We start from the raw sequence: 19,191 nt of genomic DNA, 5'->3' as shown, positions 1-19,191 counted from the left end.
CTTGAGGGAAAGAGGTACAGAAGTCAGGAGTGAAGGACTGAAGCTTAGCCTGGGAGGAAGAGGAAGGGGAAAGTGCTTTTAGTTTAGTTTTTTTTATTTCTCATCATCTTACACTGTTATTAATTAGCAATAAGCTGAACTCCCTCAAGTCAAATCTGTTTTGCCCATGCAACTAACTGGTAAGAAATCACCGTGTTCTTAGCTTGATTCTAAAGTTCTTTAATCTTATTTTCTCCATCTGTCCTGTGGAGGAGCATCTTGGTGAGCACCTGGCAGCCAGCCATGGCAAGCCCACAATACGGTAAAAAAGAGAATATGACTGATGATTATTTATATGTAATTACCTGCAAGTTTTCATAGGGCATTTAATTTGGAAAACAAATTACTTTTCCATTAGCTGTATTAAAAACATTTAAACTTCCTATTTCTCAACATGATTTTTAACAAGACGCCTGACAATATACAATAGGAATAATGGTGCAGAATTAGCACATAGTAAGGAAAGAAGAAAATACAAGATTAACTATAGGTTTATTTTCTTATGTAAAAAAATTGATTAATTACTTTGTTGCTTGTAAAGGGAGACTTTTCAAAGTACATGTCTAAGATACATGAAAGTATTAAAAGTAAACACATTAAAATAGTGTTTCTTTTTTTTACTTCTAAGTGCAAACTCCTAACAGCCCAATATTTTTCCTTATTCTGAATGGTTTTCTTAGAAAATTATCAAGTTACTACTTACTCTACACAAGGGTCTTTTTTGTTTTGTTCTCTTTTTCTAAGAGAGAGATGAATGATTTCATTGAGCTCTAGTCAATGACCATAGGACATTAAGAAGAAGCTAAGAGTCTCCAGAACTATGCTGCCATTTCAAAACTCTCAAAACTGTGCTTCTTAAATTCTGTTTGTGGATGCCAATGTGTAATGTGCAATGTGTAATGAGGAAGCTTGGTAATATGCCAGGTTTTAAATCCATTTGTGTTTTTATTGATTATCTGACTGGAAGAAAAGCATTAATTTGCTAACATAAATAGAGTCTATTGTATGTGTAGCATAGCATTTTGTTAAGATGATTAGTAAATCCACTTTTGTCTTCTGATGTGTTCACTGATTGATGGTATGCTAAAATTTCACTTTAAACTCTCTTACAAAGATAAACCCCAAAGCTTAAATGGTAAATAACAGGGTTTTGTTTGTCCTATTCTTATCTACGTTTTCTTCCTTTCAAATGTTAATAGCCTAAAGAAATATTTTATCCAATCTTAGCATAAGCAGTCATTCATTGCCCTTTTCTAATTATGATCAATAGATTCCTCAAATGGCAGTGCCTGGAAAATATTCTATTCATGATTAAAGGAGGCAATTGAATCACATTTGCAGCCTTACATAGTTATATTTGTTGAATATATTTAGAATATCTTTTGAAATTAGTGTTGGATTTTAGGTCATTTTCATTTAGACTGTAAAAAATTATGAATAGACCTTTTTTATTTCAATTGACTAAAATTGCCTGTCTTCTTCCTGAAGTCACGTGATAAAAGGTCTGTAATGGTAAAAGACATCCAAGAATCTTCATGGTTTCTGAGAAATAATTGCTTACTGGCATATTTTAAACTCAGTATTTAAGGTTTCTTTCCCTTTAAAGTGGGAAAAATAGGTTATTCTGAGAAAACCTTTCAATTGCGAAAGTCATGGAGACAGGGAGATTGACAGGAGGATTGGATAATACAAGGGTAGAGATTTCAGCAGGAAAAAGTCACCAGTCCTTGATGAAACTCCGACAGCTCCCACCCTAATGGAGACATAGCTCTGGACTGGTCATAGGCTCATCATAGTTATTCTCTACTGTTAATCTAGTCAACAGTGGAATAAGTGCATATTATTTTGGAATGTGTCTTGAAAAGTGTTTCAAAGTACTCCAGAGGGAGGTTGAGGCATCCCTCAGAAAAGGGGCACTTTATTTGGGAAGGAGGAAATCAACATGGCACAGACAACATGGGTTTACAAAGGGAAAGTCATATATAACCAATTTGATACATTTCTATGATAAAGTCACCTGCCTGCGTGTGATGGGAAGATGTTAGTAGTAGTTTTTCTGGGTTTTGCTAAGGCTGTTGACACTGTGCCTCACAGCATCCTTCTGAACGAGTTGTCCAGCTGTGGGATGAGTATTTTTAGCACGTGCTGGGTGAAGAAGGGCAGAGCTCAAAGCGTTGTACTAAATGGGGCTACATCCATCTTGCAACTGACCACCAGTAGAGTTCCTCAGGGTTCCATTTTATGGCCAGTTCTTCCCAATATGTTTATCAATAGTATATCAATATATTCATTAACTGTCTGGATGCAGGAGCTGAATACACAATTAACACATTTGCTAATGATACCAAGCTGGGAGCTGCTGTTGACTCTTTCAAGGCATAGGATGCCTTGGAGAGGGATAGATTGGAACATTAGGTAATGATCAACGGCATGAAATTTAACAAGAGCAAATGCCAAATTCTGCTTCTAGGGTGGAGTAATTTTGGGCACAGTAATAAACTGGGAGAGGAATGGCTGGAAAGCAGTCTTGGAGGCAGGAACCTAGGGGTGCTGGTCTTCAGCAGGCTCAGTGTGAGTCAGCAGAGTGTCCTAGAAGTCCTGAGGCCAAATGCCATCCTGGGGTGCCTGGAACAGTGTAATCAGCCCGGCAAATGAAGTGATTGTCCTGCTCTATTCAGGGTTGGTGTGGCCTCACCTTGAGCACCTTATGCAATTCCGTACCCTACAATTTAAGGATATAAAGGTCCTTGAAGGTATCCAGAGAAGGACAAAAAAAGCATGTGAAAGGGCTGGAGTGAATGTCCTTGGAGGAGCAACTAGGGATTTTAGACTTGCCTATTTTGGAGAAAAAGAAGTTGAGGGGCAGCCTCATCTCTCTCTGCAGCTTCCTGAGGAGGGAAAGTGGCGAGGGAAGCACTGAACCCTTCTCTCCAGTGTCCAGTGACAGCAGTGGTTCAAAGTTATGCCAAGGGACGTTTAGACTGAAAGCATTTCTTTGCTGAGAGTGTGGTCAAACATTGGAACAGGCTCCCTAGCAAGGTGATCAATGCCTTGAGACTGTTTAAGAGGAATTTAGACAATACCCTTAACAACACACTTCAGCTTTTGGTCATCTCTGAGATGGTCTGGCAGTTGGAGTAGATGGTCATTGCAAATCTCTTCCAGCTGAGCAATTTTAGTCTATTTTATTCCAAACACAGTGTTACCCACTTGTTGGGGGTTAGATTTGTTTTTTTCTTCTCACTGAATTTTTTCCCATAATTTTCCAAGAAGCCTTGATGACTACTTAGTCAGAACAAAAGGAGTACTTGAGGGATATGGCAGCACGAGGCTACACCTATTGTTTTTGAGTCCCTGGGAGTGTCCCTCAGAGGGGAGAGATGATGAGCTTTGGGAAAGGCAAAAAGACAGATCTGGGGAAGGGGGAGGCACTCTTGCTCTCAGCGCCGAGGAGGACGGTCAGGCTGCCCTCTGCCTCTGCCTCGTCCTGGGAAATCTATCGTCATCTGCTGTGTACCCGGGAATCCTGAACTCGCTTTCTCCAGCCTCTCCCCCCACCGCCGCTGCTTCTTGGGAGCTTTGAGGTTCCACTGCTGCTCTGTAGCCCTGCACTGCCCAGCCCTGCCGGGACACCCCTGCTGCTCCAGCTGCCAGCGCAGAGCTCCTCATCTCATCCACCGGCCCGGGACTTTCCTTCCTTCCAGTTCGGCCTCTCGGAGTCCTGCAGGGGCACCCAGATCAAACTGCTCTGAGCTTTTGTAAAAGAAAGCCCTCAAGGTTCTTGATTTTGTTTATTACTGATGCTGTAGTTGTTGTTTGTTTGTTGTTTTGTCATATATACTAGTAAAGAACTGTTATTCCTACCCCCATACCTCTGTCTAAAAGCTCCTTTAATTTTTTTTTAATTAGAATAGTTTGGAGGGAGGGGATTTGCTCCACCTCTAGAGAGGTCCTGCCCCCTTCCTAGCAGATATCTGTCTTTCAAACCAAGACACCACTGTTTCCATGTCAACTAGTACAGGGCCACAAGACCACACAAATTATTCTTTCCTATCTTTCTGTGCATGTAACAATATTAAATTATACAGACGTTTATAGTATTAAACAAGGTTTAATTGAGCATTGTGAAAATTATTTCCATGTCTTTCTGTCACTGTTTATAATTCAGTTTGTAAAATTGATCCACATAAAAGATTCATGCTGTTTATTATCTTAAAAAGGAAAAGAGGAAAGCCTTTTTTTCTACTGAAAATCCACTGTTTTAGGCACCACTCATCTCAGAAGATGAAGAACAGCTCTATTGTTTGCAGCCAGATTTAAGGTTAGTTTTCTTGGCTTTCCCATAATTACGCTTGGCGACCTTGAGGAAATCACTGCTGCACAAATCTGTGTGTCTTCACTTCCCACATGTAAAATGTGAAGAGGATTGGGTGGGAACATTGGTATATAGCAAATATCATAGGTGTGTATTTAAGGTCAGGAAAAATTCTATTATTATGGAAAGGTCATAAATTATCATTCTTAAACATTCTCAATTGCAGCCAGGGTAATCATGCATCATCTTATTTTGACTCATTTTCAAGTGACTAATTTATGGATTTACTTCTTCAGAGAGGCTTCTCTGAAGTTCTCTGTGTATGTAAAGATGACATAAATATTTTATTTAAATTATGAAAGCAGCTGAGTCTTCTCTGTCTCAAGGAATAGGAAGAAATTATGAAAAAGTAAGACATCTTGTGTGATCTATAAGAGACAAGAAAGAAAACTTAAAAAGTGCTATTTAGAAGGTGCCTGAAAGTAAAATATATTCAATAAGTGAACAGAAAGATATGTGTGGGATAAATGTCAATATTAACTATCCCAAAATAAACTAAAATTTCCTCATGAGAAAGAAAAGATACCATACTGACATTTTGAAATATAAATTTTAAAACTAGCATGAAAGAACTAGCACATGATGGTGTTTTATTGTCATCATGACTTTTAGACTAGCCAGGTGCATCTCACCTGCTGGATAGTACAATACAGTGAACACATACAAAAGGGTTTATAGCAGAGTTAGACAGAGCAGCAGAAACTAGCTTCTGGTTTGATTTCCCTCAATATCCACGTTACACCACCAAGCTGTTAGCACAGAAGTGTTCTCCAGCTCCAATTAAACATTATTTGTTTTTCCTATGGATTTAGGCATAGAGACAGGAAAGACAGAATCCCAATTTCCCCAGTAATTCATTATATCATTTTACTTAAGTTTTAGCCACAGTTATTACTGTGGGCTGAAAGACACTCTGGATCTTATAGGCATTCTGGCCAGTTCTGAAACCATACTTTATCTCTAAAACAACCGTATTGCTAGTGGCTTGTCAGAGGGAAAACAGGCAAAAGAGCTTATCTCTAAAGCTTATCTAAATGATACAAGCTTTCATCAGTAAGCTATTGTGTTGCCATATTTTCAAGTGCTTCAGTGCAACCATAGAAGTACATTTGTCTGCTACAGCACCTGAAAATCAATAATTGTGCACTTTCCATTTCTATTGTGCACATCAACATTTTCAATGCAGCCATTTCACACACTGTGGCGTTGTGAAGACGCTGGCATAAGAAAAGCAGATGGGGTTTTAGAGAAAGTCAGTGTGTCATTTCACCATGAATTGAACAAGACCAGAGATGCTTTGTCTAATATAAAACCTTGAACCAGCGAGCTAATAAAGGACGGAAGTTTGAATTATGAAAAAACGAATTATGGATCTTATTTTATTGTTAATTCTTTTAAGTTTAACGTGCTAAAGCTCCATTTAAAAATAAATTGTCTCACAGTATCTCTGTACCTTGTTGATAAACTTGTGAATCAGCTACTGGGAACACAGACAGAAGTCCCTCATTGTATATCCCTTATTATGTCCTGACAAACATGAAAGAGGGTTAAGAATGTATAAAGGTAGTCAAAACACAGATACTTCTGCACTAGCACCCCATCTCCAGCAGTGTTGGTGGAGGGTTAAAAAATATAATTTCTAGATTGAGTAATGTATAGGGGGAGGAAAGTAGAGAACGTACAACTGGAACTTACGCAGCTAGCTGGGAACAAGCGTCAGTTTCTGTAAACAGCTCCATGCTATTGTTTTAACCAAATCAAGTGTGGATCAGGGTAGAAGCGTAGGTATGATTTAAGATAGTAACTAAGGAATAGGATAATCAGTATCTAGGGGTGGGGGTTAGTTAACATGTGTATAATTTAAACTATAAAAATCACGAATCGACTCTGTATGCTTTGGACATCAGATTTGGGTGTATTATCACCCCGGTGTCCCGCGCGCTGGAATAAAGAACCGCATATGATCGCCTCTGTGTGGTTATATGTTTTCCTACGCTAACATTTTTGGCGACCCAGGACGGGACCTTGTGGGCGCAGCCAGGACCCCGCGACCCGATCACGCTCCAGCCGGCACCGGGTGATTTCTCGGGGAGCCCATCGGAGCCGCGACCCTCGCCGCTCACAACGACCCCTGGTGAGAGGTAAGGTTCTTTATTCTCTGGTCTGGGGGCCTGCCATTAAGACGCAGCGAAAGCTACGCTTGGTTGGGCAAAAGGAATTCCTGGTGGTATTGCCTAGGCAGCCGTCCGTCAGACATCGCGAAAGCGTTGCAGGTTCGGCATCTGTGGTTTTATGTATCTGTAATATGGAGAAACTAAAAGGGTTAAAAGAGGTTTTGGGCAGCAATAATGCCTCTATACCAAGTTCTTCTCCGTTGGGTTGTTTGTTGGCACATTGGAAAGAGGGGAACTTCGGTCAGGAATTACGAAAAGATAAGTTGATTGAATATTGTAATGTTCACTGGCCAAAATACGCTTTGCCTGAAAATCAGAGGTGGCCGAAAAACGGGTCTTTTGATGTGAAGGTTATTATGCAACTTAGATTGCTTTGTACACAAGATGGAAGGGTAGAACAATTACCATATATTGACTTATTTCTGTGCTTGCTTGAGAAACCGGTTTTGTGGCTTGACAAAATGAAAGCAATGAAGCTTGAGAATAATAAGTGTCTAGCTTGCGTCCAAAATAAGCATTGTATGGAACATGCAGTTTTAAGTGAAATTTTAGGGGGAAAAAGAGATGAACTGGAATCGGAATTATTGGTATCTCCCATGGCTCCTGGAACCACCACGGCCCCCTCAACACCAAGTTCTACCCCGCTCACCCTGACCCCACCTGATTCTCTTACACACCCCTCGCTCGCGCCAGCACAATATGTTTCACCCCCACCTTTGTCTGCTGATCCTCCTCTGCCTGTGCCAGCCGCTCCTCCGCTTGCTCTGCCTGCCCAGGTGCCGGTCCCTCCTCCGCTGGCTCAGAGAACCCCCCCTTCTCCACATACACCTGCTCAAAGCTATCCTGCTCCCCCGCCCACACCCGCTGAAAGATTTATTCCCCCTCTAACACCAGCTCAAGGGTACCCTCCGCTCCCACCTACACCTCCTTCACCAGCTTCTGGCCCGTCTGCCCCCCTGTATCCTCCCCTCCCCGATTCACCTGTCCAGGATGTGATTGTGAGGCAGAAGCAAAGGGGGAATGTGAAGAAGACAGATAGAATGGAAAGTAGTGACAGTGAAGCAGATGAACTAGACGCCCCAGTAGCTCACCGAACACGAGGAAAACTGGCCCTGGAGTGGCCTCAGGCAGGAAAGGGTATATTAAAATCAGGCAAACAAAAGAGAACGATTATTGCACCACTAAGGCAAGGGGTGGGAACTAATGGACCTGTCTTTGTAAAGGTACCCTTTTCACCTGCTGATTTAGTTATATGGAAACAATCAGCCGGAACGTATAGAGAAAACCCAGATAAGGTAGCTCGTGTGGTTAAGATGATAATGAAAACTCAGAACCCTGATTGGGAAGATATTCATGTCATATTAGACACTCTGATGGATGAGACAGAGAGAGATATGGTTCTTCGAGCAGCAAGAGAAAGAGCTAGAGAAGACATACGAAATGGTTTGGTGACAGGGACACTGGATTATAATTTTCCCACTGCAGACCCAGAGTGGGATGCTAATGACCCCTCTGGAGTAGATATGTTAAGGCTAAAGAGATATCAGGAGTGGATTTCAGTTGGTGTTCAACAGGCAATACCTAAGAGTATGAACTGGTCTAAGTTGTATGAAATTCGACAGGAAAAGAAAGAATCTCCCACTGCCTTTCTAGAAAGACTTAAGGAAGCAGCTAGAAGATATACTGATCTTCAAGTAGACAGTGAGCAAGGAAGAACTCAGCTTGCCTTTATTTTTCTGGGTCAGGCACAGGAAGATATTAGGAAAAAGCTACAGAAACTGGAAGGTGAAGAGTTAAGAAACTTGGATAAACTCCTAGAGGTTGCCTGGAAAGTTTATAATAACAGGGACAGAGAAATTGTCAAGAAACAGGGGCAAAGCCTTTTGGCAGTCTTACAGAGACAGGGGCGAGGGCGTGGTAGAGGTGGTCGTGGCGTTAATAGAGGTGGCTTTGGCAGAGGTTCTGGTCATGGTAGATTAGGTCTGAATCAGTGTGCATATTGTCGGATGGAGGGACACTGGAAAAGGGAGTGTCCAAACCGGTTTAGCCAGAATGGTCAGCCTCAGTTAGACAGTATGTTTAATCAAAGTGGTGAGCATCAGCTGGATGGTGTAGCCAGGGTCATGGTTTTACATGAGAGGGAGCCAGGATCAAGAGAGCCCATGGTGACTTTGCATTTAGAAGGAAAAGACGTAGATTTTCTCATTGACACGGGGGCCACACATTCTGTACTAAATTATCTTGAGGGGCAAATCGGGAACAAGTCAGCAGCAGTCATTGGAGCCACAGGGAAGGAGGAGGTACGGCCATTCTTGCAACCCCTAGAATTGAGCTTTGAAGATAAGATCTTGACCCATGAATTCTTATACATGCCAGACTGCCCAACTCCGCTCTTAGGGCGCGATCTACTGGCAGCACTGGAGGCAGTAATTACTTTTGAGAATGGTGAACTCGTAATGAAAATTCCGGAGTCTAAGACAGGAAAGATTTTGATGATAAAAGAAAAACCAATTTCTAATATTCCTAAAGAAGTAGAAGATGCAGTAATTCCCTCTGTCTGGGAAACAGATGTACCTGGAAAATCTAAATTGGCACAACCGGTACATGTAGAGTTAAAAGAAGGAGCAAAGGCTGTACGAATCAAACAATACCCTATAAAACCAGAAGCACGACAGGGAATAGCAAAGACCATTGATAAATTTTTAAAATATCGAATTCTAGAGGAATGTAAATCGGAATACAACACCCCAATTTTCCCAGTGAAGAAACCCAATGGTGAGTATAGACTTGTACAGGATTTAAGAGGTATAAATGAAATAACAAAAGACATTCATCCAGTGGTTGCCAATCCCTATACATTGTTAGCATCCATAAAAGAGATATATAAATGGTTTACTGTAATTGACTTAAAAGATGCTTTCTTCTGTATACCCCTTGACCAAGAAAGTAGGAAACTATTTGCCTTTGAGTGGGAACATCCAGAAAGTGGAAGAAAAACTCAGCTCACCTGGAGTCGATTACCGATGGGGTACAAGGGGTCGCCCACTCTCTTTGGAAGTCAACTGGCAAAAGAACTGGAAATCTGGACCAGAGAAGGGCAAGTACCAAGAGACCAATATTTATTACTCCAGTACGTAGATGACATTTTGATTGCAACAGAGGAAGAAATGACCTGCATAAAGGTAACCATTGAGATCTTAAATTCACTAGGAATGGGAGGGTATAAGGTATCCAGAGAAAAAGCACAAATTGCCCAACAGACTGTGATTTACCTGGGATGTGAAATCTCACAAGGGCAGAGAAAACTGGGTACTAATCGTATTCAAGCTATCTGTGCTATTCCAGAGCCTCAGAATCTACACGAGCTGCGGATCTTCCTCGGAATGACAGGGTGGTGTCGCCTGTGGATCATGGACTATGGACTGATTGCAAAACCCTTGTACGAGGCTCAGAAGACGCAGCCGTTCACCTGGGGCAAACCACAGAAAGAGGCCTTCCAGAAGTTAAAAGAAGCACTGACAACTGCTCCTGCTTTGGGGTTACCTGATCTGTCTAAAGACTTTCAGCTGTACGTGCATGAAAGGCAGCGACTGGCACTGGGAGTCCTGACCCAACGACTGGGAAGCTGGAAAAGGCCGCTCTATTTCTAGGTGCCACAGCTGAGGAAGGCCCATTAGAGCATGACTGTCTAGAAGTCATCGAGCACACTTATTCAGCAAGAACAGATCTGAAGGATGTCCCCCTGGAGCAACCAGAGTGGGAACTCTTTACAGATGGAAGCAGCTTCATGGAGAACGGAGCCAGATACGCGGGATATGCGGTAACTACAATTGATGTAGTAATAGAGGCAAAATCACTACCACCTAACACGTCTGCACAAAGGGCAGAACTAATCGCATTAACCAGAGCACTCGAGCGGAGTGAAGAGAAGACAGTGAATATTTGGACTGATTCCAAATATGCCTTTGGAGTAGTGCATGTACACGGAGCTTTATGGAAAGAAAGAGGACTGCTGTCCTCCCAAGGGACGAATATTAAACATCAAGATGCAGTCCTACAATTGATAGATGCAGTACAAAAACCTGAACAAGTAGCAATCATGCACTGCAAGGCACATCAATCAGGCAACTCCAAAATTTGTGAAGGAAATCGAAAAGCAGATTGGGCAGCCCGTCAGGTAGCGTGAGAGGTGCAGAAAACAATGGCATTGATACCATCAAGACTTAATATCTCTCAATTTAATTTGCCTCCGAAGCCAAACTATACAATCGAAGATGACAGACTAGCACAACTGCTGAAGGCACAGAAGAACGCAGAAGAGTGGTATGTAACCGCACAAGGGCAAATAGTAGTACCTCCTTTGGTAATGAGAGAAATTTTACAAGTAAAACATAATGAGTGTCACTGGGGTGCAGAGGCGTTGGTAAAGTAGTTAAGACAATACCTAATCTCAGTACGGATGCAAACAATGGCCAAGTCAGTAATGTCTAAATGTGAAATCTGTCTGAAAAACAATCCCGTAGCTAGACGACAGGCACAGTTAGGCAGAATTCGGATAGGAATAAAACCAGGAGACTATTGGCAAGTGGATTTTGCAGAACTGCCAAAAACTTGGGGATACAAATACCTGTTAGTAGGGGTTGACACGTTTTCTGGATGGCCAGAAGCCCTTCCCTGTCGCACAAACCAAGCAAAGGAAACAGTTAAGTGGTTATTACAGGAGATCATTCCCAGGTTTGGGGTGCCCCTAGGGATATCATCAGACAGAGGCCCACACTTCATAGCCACGGTGGTACAAGAGGTAAGCAAGTTATTGGGATTATCTTAGGACCTCCACACACCATAGAGACCCCAGTCAAGTGGGCAAGTAGAAAGAATGAACCAGACACTGAAGAGGCAGATCAGTAAAATATGCCAGGAAGCCAAACTGCAGTGGCCACAGGCTTTGCCGATAGCATTGCTGAGGGTTCGGATAAAGCCCAGGAGTGGGATGTCAGTTAGTCCTTATGAAATATTGTATGGGAAACCATATGAATCTCCTAACCCCAATCCAAATGTTCATGTCACAGGGAAACAAGATGTGTATAATTATGTTCTGTCCCTCGGGAAAACTCTAGCTCGGCTCCGAAGTGTTCTCGTGTAGAACAGACCACTGGCCCTGGAGAATCCAGTCCACAATATCGAACCAGGAGATGAGGTATACATCAAAACCTGGAACGAAGAACCACTAAAAGAGAAGTGGACTGGTCCCCATCAGGTACTGCTAACCACCTTTACAGCAGTCAAAGTGGCTGGAGTGGAACCCTAGATACACTACACGCGTGTGAAGAAGGTCCCTCGTGGAGTCCAGTCGTGGGCTGTAGAAACTTTTAGACCAACAAAGCTGAGGCTGAAACGTCTGTAACTGTTCAAATAGTATTGGTAACTGTGCTCATGCTCTTCCTGTGGGTAATGTTAATTTCATGGATACTAATGTCACCAGTAGGGATTGCTGTTACTTTGAGATATGGGATACAGAAGGGTCAACTAACAACTCTTCATTCTAGAATGAAGAGAGAGATACAGGCAAAAACACAAGTAATAGAAATTTCTAATGAAATTCAGGCTGAGAATGTAATGATTAGATTGGTCAGAGACTTTGCTAAAATGCATAATACCAGCAGAATAACGGCCTGTCTGCCAATACCAAAGGCAGCAGGGGACCCAGTAAGCTGGGGAATAATAACGTCAAAATTACCTGAAATAGGAGAGAACAAAACAATTAACTGTAAACAAGTACCAGAGTCAAGGGTGGTGGTCAGAGAATACTAGAAGATAACAGAAGATTCCTATATGCAGCCCATGAGAAAGTCAGAGTGCATTCTTAGTAATAGCAAATTGGGACAAATCATAGAGTGGTGGGTTAAGGACCAAGACCTTGCAAAATGGCAATGTTGGTTTCTACGCTATCAAAAGATCAGGGACAACGCTACAGAAAGTGTTGTAGTGTAGAAATGTGAAGAGAAAGATTAGAAAGGACTGGAACCTTGGGACAGTGCATGGTCTGTGAGCATCCTCCAGAAATTCCAATATATAGAAAGCACACCCTGGTGCATTAAATAGAAAGGCTCTGAAAATGAGACAGATCCCACAGTAGCAAATACTGATACTAGCAGTCAGAAAGAGGCAAATAAGGTAAGTTGGTGGGTATGTAAGAAAATTTATGATTGCACCTCTGACAATCTAGAAATGAAACAGTGGTCACCATTGGCAATAGCCTTACGAATTAGTTGTGCCTGCAGGAAAATTAAACACAAACAAGGCAAAATAGATTCTAAGATTATAGTAGGATGTAGCAGGAGTACAATTCGAAGTCCAGGACCATTTGTATGGGCAATGAGTGATGGCACATGGACAACACACTTGCCTATGGACAGGGAAGTAAGAGAAATCACCCTGGGCCTTCCCACTTTATGTCCAATTTGGAAGAAATCCCCATTTAACAAGAGCAGTGAAGCCTTGCAAATAAAAGCAAAGCGAGACGTCTCAGAAGACAAGAACCCAGATGACACTTGGAAGGAACCCTCTAGTGGAGTAAAGATTGGGTAGGCCCTAGAATCCTTGTTTGGTCCCATTGCAAATTATCGAAATAGAGAAATGCTATATAGACTCACAGGTCAGGTAGACAGATTAGCAAGAATCACACGAGAGGGATTTAGGGAACTCAATGTGCAATTACAGGCCACCACCAAAATGACCCTGCAAAATCGTTTGGCTTTAGATATGTTACTTTGAAAGAACACGGAGTGTGTGGATATTTAAAGGGACAAATCGACCATTGCTGCATCCACATCCCAAATGTAACTGCAGATGTAGAACATGACATCAGTCAGTTAAAACAAATAGAGCATGAGGCACAAAAGGAACAAAAAGATTTAGCTACTAGCTGGTTAGGTAAAATCTTTGAAGGATTAAGATGGAATGTGAGTTCATGGATAAAGTCTATCCTTGAAAATCTGATAATTTTACTGATTATATTTTTAGTAATTTGGTTAGTTTACAGAATCCTGAAGAGAGAGATACAGAAAAAAGCATCTTAGAACAGGACCATAATGAAGGCATTGGCACGGAACCCAGCACCTTCAATCCGCAACAACATCCCGGACAAAGCCTATGACAACAGAGGATTTGAAGATGAACATCCAGTATGAACTCTGAAGCCTAATGGACTGTATTAAGTGAAAGCATTTACACTTAGTATATTAGAGTGAAAATACTTTCAAAGAGGGGAATGTTGGTGGAGGGTTAAAAAATATAATTTCTAGATTGAGTAATGTATAGGGGGAGGAAAGTAGAGAACGTACAACTGGAACTTACGCAGCTAGCTGGGAACAAGCGTCAGTTTCTGTAAACAGCTCCATGCTATTGTTTTAACCAAATCAAGTGTGGATCAGGGTAGAAGCGTAGGTATGATTTAAGATAGTAACTAAGGAATAGGATAATCAGTATCTAGGGGTGGGGGTTAGTTAACATGTGTATAATTTAAACTATAAAAATCACGAATCGACTCTGTATGCTTTGGACATCAGATTTGGGTGTATTATCACCCCGGTGTCCCGCGCGCTGGAATAAAGAACCGCATATGATCGCCTCTGTGTGGTTATATGTTTTCCTACGCTAACAGCAGCAGCCTAAAGCTCAAGAGATGATCATAAGAACATCTTGTTCCCAGCTTCCAAGCATCTGCAGCTCAGAGAATTCATCGGAAAAATGGGATTCTTGTGTAATCAATAATCTTTAATATTTTTCATTTTTTGTAGGTTACAAAAGAAATTAAGACATCTCACAATTCTCTCATAGGAAGGACATAGCTTTAGATACAACTAGAGCCCTCAGATAAGTTTTCAGTTTATGGGGATATAAGGAATGAAACAAACATATTGCTGAACAATTACAGCAATATTTGTGAAACAGAACCTGCACATACTCATTATCAATTGCACATGGCAAACAAAATTATAATTTTTGTCTCACTTCATGGCTGATAATTGCTGATGTTTTTATAAATTGGGAATTTTCTAAAATCCTCAAAATCTGCTTTTCCAGTTTATCTTAACATACTTATGTTACTTCCTACGTGACATTTACAAATTTTTTTACATGGACAATAAATAATGTAAAATTTAAATTCAAATGTGATATTTAGACAATAAGATGAATTTGAGATGCATTAATTTTATTATGTGATGAGTATAAGAAACACATAAGGAAAGGATATTTCTTTAATCAAAATGTGTATGTGATAATATTTGGGTATTTAAAATAAAATATTTTTTTCTTCTTTTTTAATGAGAGAAAATTGTCACCCTGGTAGAACAGGTGGTACTGTGATACAGATTTTTTTCCACCTCTGTATGAAAGTGGAACACACAAGCAAAGCAAGAAACAAACTACTGCCTTCCATATCAGACCCAATGTCTTCCCAGGACAGAATATGAACATTGCTCGCTCATATACCATGCACATTCTAAAGTCCTTTTTCCCAAAGATAAAATATGGGACAATTTAATTAAAGTCCATCTTTTCTTTAGAAGAGAACAGTTAGAGCAACTGGAAAGGAATGACAATGGCCAATATAACTTCTAAATAGGTGCACCCTGACTCTAGCATATGCATATGTCAATGCATACAATATTCCTGTATATATCTGACTCTTCTTCAGTGAGATTTTCTTGTATGTCTTTATGAACAGTGTTTGCCTCTCCTCTTTGCTGTTAGCCTTGTTGCTGCAGGGTTTTTTGGTAATCTCTTGTATCTTCACTCACTGTCGTGGTAGACTCTCCAACAGCAAACAAGGAACTTTGTCTGGTCCCAAATCCTGTGTTCACCTTCTTCTGCCTCTTTACTCTGAAATGGAATTTTTAAAAAGCTGTGACCACAACACGAAACAGAAAAGTCAGTTCAAGTTTAAACAGTTACAGCTCAAATTTTTCCAAGAAAAAGATTTCAATAGGAGACATTAGAATTTAGATGAGAAAATCTTTCTCTATTGTACAGATTAGATATTTTTTTCAGCTGATTCCTTAATAAGAAATGAAACAGTATAGGTTTCAGGGAAATTACTTGGAATTGTCTTTCACAGTGAGAAGAAAGCTGCACTTTGGATGTCTAGGAGCCATTTTTTGTTGATTGCCAGTTCTGCACATCAGTCCTATTGCTATTCAAGATACATTTAAAGTACTTACTTTTAACTCATGGATCTTTTTATGACAAGAAGGGAAAGTGGGGAATAGTGTAAAAGATCAAAGAGGTCTCAAACTCCTCATCTAGCCACTACTTTAGCATAACATCATACTAAATTAATAATAATAATGAGATACCATAAGCACCATAAAATTTATCATTGATTCATAACTATGTTAAAAGTATATTAGTTTTCCTAATTTTTGAGTTGATAAATCGCATTCCTAGTAATGATGTGCAGATGGCCAAAAGCATCCACTCAAACTGGGTGTCAGAAACTGACTATTACACTTTGGGGAATTTAGAGCAGAGTGAACAGACAGTAGCCTTGCAAAGAAAAACAGAGATTTATCAAAATTTAAGATCCTAAGTCTGCCCAAAGTTGCTACAGTGCAAACTGACTGAAGAAGACTACATGTAAGAGGGAAGAAATCATGTCAGATCTAAACTGTTTCTGTATGTTACCAGTTTTTATCTCATCATGATTAATGTACTGTGCTTTAATCTTAAGGACATACATCTACAGTTCCCTCTATTTCATCTCTATACTTTCATTCAAATCCTACCAAAAACCATGGTGCAAATACTGTGTTTCTTGTCCTCTTCATGTGTCTTGAACTGATTTTCAGAAAAGAGAATTCACAAACGTATTGGTTTACTCTTGATTCTGGGATCTCAATAGTCTTGTGGATAAAGTCTGAATAAAATGTCAGGGAACCTGACACTTTTTACCAAAATGTGGAGACTTTTTACCACTGTGATGGTACCCAGTTACTTCTTTGCAATTGTAATCCATTCGTAAATCCATTCCCTGGTGTGGACAGGTCAGTCATGCCACTGTGCACACACATCTAATCTAATCTGCCTACTATTTATAAAACTACAATGTTCTTAGAAAAAACAGCGTCACATGTCAAAAGCATTTAAGCTCCTAAAGCGCAAAAGCCTTTGAGCTGGCATAGCAGTGTAATTGTTTATAGTGTCAGGGAACCCACAATGCTCCTGTCTACTGACTAACATCCACATTAATTATTCCAGATGCAGACTGATTGCCAAGTCCTACATCAGTAAGAATCGATGAGCTGGCAAGTTCTTCACCCTGCTGGATATACAAGACTAGGCTGTGCAGCAGCTTGGTTGCTGTTACTGTATTTTACTGGAATCCTTTTGAAAGAGATGGCTGTTTCCTTTTTAATTACTTTCACTTAATGATTTCCAATAATGACTTTTCCTTATAAAAAATTCTGAATAAGTTCTATGAACAACTCCTTATTAAAATACTTGTGCAAGATTACTCAGAGTTTTATCCTTTCTCATTCATTTGCTAATCAGAGATAAGTTAATACAAACTAAAAATAGAATTCCTAAAACTGAAAAAGTTTCAAATTAAATTTAAAGAAAACAAACTAAAATATATGAAAAGATATTAGGTGTAACTGATGGCTATGGACTTAAATGACCTCTTGATTTCCTGGGAATACACATGGTAAATTTTCAGAACAAATCAAGTTATTTGTTTTTAAAATATTTCTTATTTAAACATATCAGAAAAAATTAGTCTGGTATTGCTAGATATCATGTAAGGGTTTTGACATTTATAAAAAGTTTGGAGACTCATTATGCCTTTTATTTCATATTTAAAATAATGTAGATTCACGTATAATGAGCTGCTATCAAAACTGCTGTATGAATATTAGAATGGTAAGATTTGAATGTTCAGACAAAAGTACTCACACGTGCCAGAAATTACTAAATCTTTCTGAAAAGACTACCCCTGATCTGTAATGTTTTATAAGAGTTAAGAGTGCCTATTTGACCAGCTAATGTACAAAAATGTCCTCTTATTTCCACACTGGTTGAAATGGTCTTCAAAGACCTCCATTAAGGAGCCCTGAGATCACTTCTTTAATGTGGATCACTGCTTTAATGTAGGGAATTTTTTCCAGGATATAACTGGAGTAAGTCACATGTATGTCAAAAGGATTGGGCCCCAGTTGCTCTTCTCTGCTACATGATATATTTCCTCCAACTAGTTCTGGACTTCTGTGACTTCAATGTTTGTATTCCATGTGATAGAAGCAATGAGCAACCTATTTAAATACGAACATTTATGAAGATTGGGCCGTAAAAAAATAAGGAAACCTTTCCCTTTGGTATTCTGTGTCAGCCAACCTTGAAAGCATGTGGTATCCAGGAAATGATGTCACAAGAAGCTGTGTTTTGTTCCTCAGCTGGAAGGGCACTAGGAGCCAAGTGAAATGGGAAACTTTGCTGCCAGCTGGAACTGGTTGAGGTTCCTTGGGGCAGACAGGGAAGAAGGCAGTTGCATGAGTGCTCAAGTAACAGGAAAAAGGACAAGAGAAAGTGCCCTCAAGTTTTGCCAGCAGAGGTTTAGATTGGATATTAAGAAAAATTTCTTCACTGAAAGAGTTGTCAAGCACTGAAGTAGTTGAGTACCTTATCTCTGGAGGTATTCAAAAGATGTGTAGATGTGGCACTTAGGAACATGGCTTAGTTGGGCGGGGTTAACTGGTGAACTTAATGATCTTGAAGGTCTTTTCCAACCTGAAGGATTCTACAATTGTATGACTCTATGGCTGTATGATCCTGGTTGTGCAAAGCCTGGTGAGCTCTGCAGCTGTTGCTGCTGCTTTAGCCATCTGTTTGGCCAGCTCTGACAGTGAGCCAAAACCCATCTGCATGTGGAAGGGCTACTCAGCTGTATTCCCAATTACTGCCAGACAGGGACTAACACTATGGAAAACCTAAAAATAAAAATAACAAGCAACTGCTCTTGAAGAAAATTTAAAAATGGGCTATAAATTAATAAACAAAAAAAAGGTGCATGTTTCAAAAGCCAGATAAATGAGAAAAACATTTTAAAGCCCTTTTCCTAACAGCAGACAAATAGAAAATGCTCTCAAAGTCAGCTGACAAAATCATGAAAAGACACAAGCATATAAAAAGGCAGCATACCATATGTCCACCAATATCTGGTACAACAGAAACATTAAGAAAGCCATTAAGAGAGTCTCCCCATTGTGCCCAGGTATACAATAACATATGGTACATTTCCTGCTTCACTGTGCATTTCCTTGCTTTTGTTGTTTAGCATCACTAATTTAGAGCTCAATTAATATAGTTTGTGCATGCATTTCTCCACAGAATATTTAAAAAAAAAATTCGCTGCTGTTTAAATTAATCTCTTTTTTAGTGCAAGTGCATGGTAAGTATTAATGGAAGGCATGATTCTTTCCAAATCTTAATTAGATGGAAGAGCTAGATAGAACTATTCTAAGGTAGCTACACATGATACTTAAATTATTATTGTCATCTTATTTAATCCTCACACAATTTGCTGTAATGATTCTACAGAGAGAC

The 19,191-nt window shown here is 40.1% G+C and overlaps 2 protein-coding genes and 1 long non-coding RNA gene across 5 annotated transcripts in view; 2 read left to right on the top strand and 1 right to left on the bottom strand.

The window, feature by feature from the left end:
* The first annotated feature begins 6,415 nt into the window (after nt 1-6,415).
* Nucleotides 6,416-14,218, top strand: LOC134550592 (uncharacterized). Its single transcript, XR_010080366.1, has 2 exons — nt 6,416-6,555; nt 11,706-14,218. It is a non-coding gene; the product is annotated as an uncharacterized LOC134550592 (long non-coding RNA).
* Nucleotides 6,553-14,218, top strand: LOC134550534 (uncharacterized). 2 transcript variants are annotated; one of them, XM_063397284.1, is made up of 3 exons: nt 6,553-10,911; nt 11,658-11,845; nt 13,624-14,218. In XM_063397284.1, the coding sequence occupies exon 1, from the start codon at nt 6,720-6,722 to the stop codon at nt 10,236-10,238; it is 3,519 nt and encodes a 1,172-aa protein (XP_063253354.1). In that variant the 5' UTR covers nt 6,553-6,719; the 3' UTR covers nt 10,239-10,911; nt 11,658-11,845; nt 13,624-14,218. The 2 variants fall into 2 exon arrangements, with proteins under 2 accessions (XP_063253354.1, XP_063253346.1); XM_063397276.1 differs by having other exon boundaries at nt 11,658-14,218.
* Nucleotides 14,219-14,254: 36 nt separating this feature from the next.
* CCDC102B (coiled-coil domain containing 102B) overlaps nt 14,255-19,191 on the bottom strand; it is a 134,989-nt gene continuing 130,052 nt past the window's right edge. For both annotated transcript variants that reach the window (XM_063397302.1, XM_063397315.1), the window contains one exon: nt 14,255-15,474. In XM_063397302.1, coding sequence (XP_063253372.1) covers nt 15,385-15,474 — 90 coding nt within the window. In that variant the 3' untranslated portion in view covers nt 14,255-15,384. The remainder of the gene's footprint in view (nt 15,475-19,191) is intronic.

The sequence above is a fragment of the Prinia subflava genome, chromosome 1 (genome assembly GCF_021018805.1).
Source record: "Prinia subflava isolate CZ2003 ecotype Zambia chromosome 1, Cam_Psub_1.2, whole genome shotgun sequence".
Classification (NCBI taxonomy): Eukaryota; Metazoa; Chordata; class Aves; order Passeriformes; family Cisticolidae; genus Prinia; species Prinia subflava.
Note: the sequence above shows the minus strand (reverse complement) of the source record. Positions and strands in the feature narration are given on the sequence as shown.